Below are 6,292 nucleotides of genomic sequence, written 5' to 3'. Positions count from 1 at the left end.
TGGCAACGCGGAAGGGGGCCGAAGGGAAGACCGCAGTAGGCCCGGTTGGGCTGGGCCGCGCGGGGGGCTGCTTTGCATACGATTTGCATATGCAGATCGCCAGCTCTCCTTCACCCCCTCTCTGTGGGGACGGCCCCCGCCATGTCAGGGACCCCTCGGGCGCTGTGCCAGGCCGGCCTGGGGCCAGGGGGGTCCCCTGCCAGCTCCCTCCCTGCAGCTCACCTGCCCCCTGCTCCTCCTCCGTCTCTGGGAAGTTCAACACGGGCACAGCTGTGGCCACCTGCAAGGACACTCCGTCCCCAAGCTGTGCTCAGAGGCTGCCTCTCCCCGCCACAGCAAAACAGATTCAGGTGGTTCTGAGCTCGACAGGCGCTGGAGGACAGCGAGCAGGGCTCCGGCCGTGTGCAGGAGAGCGAAGGTTCCCCTCCACAGAGGAAGAGGGCAGCGGACAGCAGAAGGAAGCCTTGTTCCCCCTCGCAAGGCCTCAGAGATCACGCTGGATCCAAACTTCCTCTTCCAGTGAGGGCAGATGAAAACATTCGAGTTCTCCAAAGATCTCGGATGTGTAAGAAAGGGCAGACACAACAGAATGGGAATGAAGCCAGGAGGTTTAGGAGGAGAGACAAAAAAACAAGGGTCAAGGATTGGGGATACATTCAGACCCAGTCCTCGTCTCCCCTAGATATCACAACGTAATGAAAGTGCTGATACATCCTGTTCTGTAAACTCTGCCTCTGTGATTGTCACTGCTGAGCGAAACACTACAGCAGCAGCCACCCCAGAAAAACTGGGGTGACCATAACGAGGGGTGCAGGCAATGATCAACAGGAGGAAAACAGTCTCCCAGACTATATTGTGCTGTGACAGCTGCCATTGTAACACGAAGGAGGTTCCTAGGTGGAATGTTAACTGATGTCTAACATACCTAGAGCACAGCCAAGCGTGAAACTGTGACCCAGTGACCCACAGTGCTCTTCACCTGCACCGTGGTAATCTCGGCTCACCGCAATCCTCAGGCATTAATTCGATACCAAAGGGATAAGCAACCGACATTCAAAAAAGGTGTAATCATTTCAGTAAGAACTTTCTGGATTCTGGTTGCTGTGGTGAAAACAGGACAAAGAGATTGGTCAGACTTAGTTTGTATCATTTTAATATCCTGTTGGGCAAGTGAAGGAAGCATATAAATAGGGATCGTGCTGATACGAGATAAAACATAACCTCTGAATAAAAATGACCCTTCTTCATAAAAGTGTTAAAAACATTCATTAAAAAGCGAACTCGCTGAGCTTCACTGCCTGAAGTTCAGAGTATTGTCAATAACAAGCCCTGAATGTGTTTCATATACCTGGGCTGCGAGCACAGAGCTCTAGCTGGGAGAGCAGAAAACGAAGAGAGCTGGCAGGCTGTGAACACACAACAGAGCCCTCGGGAGCCTCTTCTGTAAAAGGCAGCAAGGAGAGGGCACAGCCCCCTCTGGGTATGGCCCTCTTTCTCCAAACCCTTTTCCAGCTTGCAATCGTTTGCAGCTCAGATCTCTGCCCAAAAGCCTTTGATTCATTTCTCTTCCCAGAGCTTGTCCAGTTCCTCTTTGGCAACCACAACATCCCGAGGAGACAACTTCTGCAGCTCAGCTGTAGGCTGCACCAAGAACCACCCTCCCTGTGTTCACCCTGAACCTGCCGTCTGGGCTTCCAACGACCCGCCACCATGGGAATCCTCTAGACCAGGACCTCCGCTTGCTCCAAAACAAGGCCTGGAAACTGTCCCCAAATCCTGTCCCCCTCTCCCTGGTATGGACTGATGGCCCCTTGGCACTGTCTGAACCTACCCTAAACCCTGGGAGGTCACCTCTCGTCTCGGGGATGCTGGAAGAGGAGGTGTCACCTTGACATGCCCAACACACAACCCCAAAGATCAAAGCAAGGGTCTTACCAGAACTGGTTGCCCAGAGGTGGGCCGAGGAGGAAGAAGAGGCAAGGAAGCCGAATTCCTGGCACACGCTCCATGATATGCACACAAGGGTTATCAGAGAAATCCAAACACAGCTCCACAGCAAGGGAAACTGTCCCAGCTCCCACAGATGAAGTTGCTTGAGATTGCACATGGCAAAAGTTGTACCGACAGCCTTCTCTAAATAAACGCACTCGTTGTTTTAAATGGGAAAATCAGGGTGCATGAACTCAGCAACCCTCTCAAAAAAAAAAAGAAACAAAAACAAAAAAAAAAACCCCAAAAAACCAGAGGAGGGCTGTCTGGATCCCTCTTTGCAGCCTCCACTCCCTGAGAAGGTATGTTGGGTGATTTAATTCTCCAGCCAACTTCTACTTGAAAGCTTTCCCTGCTCCACAGAGGCTTCAAAAGCTGACATCCATCCCCCTCATCTTACAAACACAAACAGCAACCTCACAACTCGAGTGTGGAGTGGCAAACAATTTTATTATGCAGTTAGTAAAAGGCTTTTTTTCTTCTTTTAAAAGATTTGCAGGGACAAAGTACCCTCCTGCAGCTTCACCTGCTGATTACACTTTTAAAGTGCTTCATTACAACTGTGAAAATACCGGCACTTCACAGCAGAAAACCCAACGGGTGCTTTTATCGAGTCTGAAGTGGTAATAAACCAGCTGTTTCACAAGAGTGATTCAACGTGAAAAGGCAAAGCGTACAAGCCATCGCTAAAAAGTGCCGTGAAGAATTCTGCAGGCAAGTAAAGCATCAGAGAAGAGGGCCTTGGTTCAGATGCTGCTGGTTTGGAATCTCATGGACATCCTCTGAATCACGCAGAAAATGCATGGAGAAGGCACATGCCCCCTCTCTAATGAATTTTTGGATGGATTCTGCAGGCTAGTGCACTCTGCTTTACGGTATGTATTCAGTGCAATATTCAGTAGTAAACACGAGCTTTTTAACAAGGTGAAAAAATCTGGGGAGATTTCCTTAGCTGCTGCAAATAAAGTGCAATTCTTAATGCTGAAAACTGGAGCTTTCCTGGGGAGGGGACACACCTCTACAAAGCCCTCACTGACAAAATTACGAAAGCAGAGTTAAAAAAATAGCTTACTGGGGACTGCTGCTGGGGAATTCCAAGTTCTTTCGGCCAAGTCAGCATTTTATCTTCAAAAGGGGACAGCAGCCCCCATGTTCCCTCTCCCAGCAGAGGAGGTTGGGTGTATTTAAAAGCACTTGTCTTTCCTCCAACAGATAAAGTGCTGGCAAAATTAATGCCTCACTATGGCATATATTTATTGGTTTTATCATTTAAGGGAGGCACTTCTTGCATTTTTGAGCAAAGGGAAAGCATTAGGAAGGAGGAGCAGCCAATGGACCATTCTTACCTCCTGCCACAGCTCCCCTGTTACCCCCCCCAGCAAATCACAGGAGGGTGGGAACACCTGAAAGTCTGTGCTGGAGTCTTTAGAGCTTAAAAAAAAAAAAAAAGAAGAAATCCTCTAGCTACAATAACCCCCTAACTACAGAAAAGTAGTTTTGTTACTTCGGTGCCCCTGTGCTTTTGGGAGGGAGTAGATGGGAGATGGCGAACAACCTGCAGCCGTGGGCAGCGCGGCTGGGGATGGCCAAAAGCCTTGAGCTAGAAATCCATCCCAGCAGCGACTGGGCAGGCGCGCTTCTGCCCCTGAAAGCTCCCCTGGGCAGGGGGAAGCTGGGGATGTTTATTTGGCTTTGAGGATTTTATCTTTGAAATCTTGCAGCCCAATCCTGCTCACACTCCAAGCTGATCTCTGGGGTCAGCAAGGAAATTATGGGCTCGAATTTTTAATGGGACCTTCAAGATAACCCAGAGCATCTCGACCACCGGGTGTGACCTTCCTGCAGTGCACAGAATCGACTCTATTTGTGTCTCAGCCTGGACACAAACTTCCTATATTCCTATCCCATAGTACCAGATATCAGGAAAAGTGAGAACTACATCCACCCGTCTAGCCAGCCTCAAAAAATCCAGCCTAAAGATCAAACTCTCCTGTGCAGGACCGAGTCCGCTTAACGCTGGCATTGCACAAAACATTCCCCTTAAAGCGTAACGCCGCTTTCCCTGCCTGGAGGGGGGTGAAATGAGGGTGATCCTCGAGAAAGCTGGTCAGATGTGGCTCTTTCCTGACCCTCAGCTTCATCCCCAGGGTGTCAGTGCTGCACAAAGTGATCCCAGAGCCCATCCCTAACCCTCAGGAGCAGGCAGGATGCTCCGAGTAAAGCACCGAAGCAGGACAATGGCTCCCAGGAGAGGGGACAGCATCGGGGTCCTGCCCACGCACCCAGCACCGGGGGAAAGGAGCAGCAGAGCCAGAGATGTCAAGTAAGGCAAATTCAACACGAGGTGCCTGGTGAAGGCACGTTTTCAAGCTGAGATGGGCAGAGCCAACAAAATCAGCTCCACTTTTACAGGATGTCTGCAAAACCTCTCAATGGGTGTAAAAGGAGAAAGCTGCGAACAAGGTAGTTGGGAAATAGGGGGGAACAGACCCAAACCCAACAGCATCACGCAACCAAGGCCTCTTCCAGCAAAACCTTCCACAAAGGGATTTAAGAACGCCCCCACCATCCCCCCCACTGCTCTTCAGACTTCAAATGTGTTGGAAGCATCCCCCAAATTCCTGCTACAAAGAGGAATCGCCCCGGCTGAGTGACAGTCGTGGCATCCCATCCCCTCCAGCGCTACTTCTGCAACCGAGTATACACCAGGAACGCCACAGTCGACAGCAAAGCGATGCCCACAGCTGGAAAGATGTATGGCAGGGACAGTCTGTCGCTGTCCCCTGGGGGATCTTCGGCCTGAGACGAGCTGGTCGCAGTGTCCTGGCCCCTGCTTGAGTCAAAAACTGGAGGGTTTCCAAAAGAACCAGCTCCGTCTCTGAGATCGCTGCCAGCCCCGAGCTGCGTGCTGGGGTAGTGGTCCACGCGGACCTCGTGGGTGAGGGGCTGTCCCAGCCCGGAGGGGGGCGGGAATCTCTGCTTGCTCCAGCTGCCTCCTCTCCCCCAGGGTCTTCATGAGCTGCTGGAGCTGGGCATCCTGCGGAGACTCTGGAGAGCTCTCCTGAGCTGGAGCTATCCATGCTCACCATGAGCGGGTCGCTGCTGAAGCTGAGGCTACCAGACGTGCCGCCAGGCCCCTGAGAGCTCAGGCATCTGCCAGCCGCCACTGGGCTCTCCCCAGCCACGGAGAGGAGGATGCCCGGCTTGCTGGGCTCCAAATCATCCCTCTCCATGTTGCTGCAAGGCGCCCAGATGGTCGTGGTAGAGCTCACCCGGGATGCCGTCCTCCCAAACGTGCCTTCAGAGCTTCGTGCAGCAGCCGGGAGAGGGTCTGCCGAGGCTGGGAGCACCTTTGGGAGACAAGGAGAGGGGCTGAGTGCCATGGGGAGCATTGCTTGGGCGTTCATTTCACGCAACAAGCCCATTTCAGTGCTCAACCACCACATCTCTGGCCGCCAGCAGCAAGGCTGGGTCACAGGTAACTCCTCGGGGTGGGAGAGCGAGCGGGGCAGGGAGGTGTTGGGGCTCCAGGGAGTCTTTGGGATTTGGGGGAGATATAGGGAGGAAGGGGAGAAGGGGAGGTAAGGGAGGAAGGGAAAGGAGACAAGCAGCCAGGAGAGGGGTGGAGATGGACGGAAGGAAAGGAGGAAGGGGGGGAGGACAAAAGGAAGGAAAAGGAGACAAGCAGTCAGGAGAGGGGTGGAGATGGGCACCTGGAAGCCAGGAGATTGACTGGCAAGTCAAGGGGTGGAAGTAAGGAGTCAAAGCCCCACAAACTTTGGTGCCCTTCTCCCATGCTCCAAAATACAGCATCTGGACCAGGACATGAACACAGTAGGGGAAAAAAAACCCTGAGTAAGCTCACCACCAGCTCAAAATCTTACACTGCAGGAGAAAATCTCACGACCAGGGGGAGTTTGTGAGGACCTGAATGAAATGCAAGTGGCAATGGAAAGGTCACCTACTTTCTCCTTCGTCGGCATGAAGGGGGTGCTGCTGGCCATCTCCCCCATGGGAAGTTTCTTCTCTTGTATCAGTGGCTTCAGGGAGGTGTCGCAGGATGGGGAAGCGTCTCTGGCTACAAGCGTATCGACCGTGGTAGCTGTTTCCATCCAAGTGTCTGTCGGGGGAAAAAGCAAAATGTATTGCGTTAATCAGGAGACCTAAAAGGTGAGTTTTGCTCTTTCCCAAGGACGCTGCAGCAGAATAATCCCTGAGCTGAGGACGTTGGACAGGGAGCAGGAGGCAGTGCTGCTGGGTGCTGTCCATGTCACCCTGTCTCTGCCGCGGCACCTGAGCTCTT

The 6,292-nt window shown here is 52.5% G+C and overlaps 1 protein-coding gene across 1 annotated transcript in view; it reads right to left on the bottom strand.

Annotated features, from left to right (window-relative positions):
- Positions 1-4,671: 4,671 nt before the first annotated feature.
- LOC104470015 (mitochondrial antiviral-signaling protein-like) overlaps positions 4,672-6,292 on the bottom strand; it is a 4,228-nt gene continuing 2,607 nt past the window's right edge. The window contains 3 exon segments of the mRNA XM_010084785.1: positions 4,672-4,931; positions 4,934-5,339; positions 5,955-6,109. Of these exon segments, the coding sequence (XP_010083087.1) occupies positions 4,672-4,931; positions 4,934-5,339; positions 5,955-6,109 (821 nt within the window).

This window comes from Pterocles gutturalis, unplaced genomic scaffold, assembly GCF_000699245.1.
Source record: "Pterocles gutturalis isolate BGI_N339 unplaced genomic scaffold, ASM69924v1 scaffold13150, whole genome shotgun sequence".
NCBI classification, from domain to species: Eukaryota; Metazoa; Chordata; class Aves; order Pterocliformes; family Pteroclidae; genus Pterocles; species Pterocles gutturalis.
Note: the sequence above shows the minus strand (reverse complement) of the source record. Positions and strands in the feature narration are given on the sequence as shown.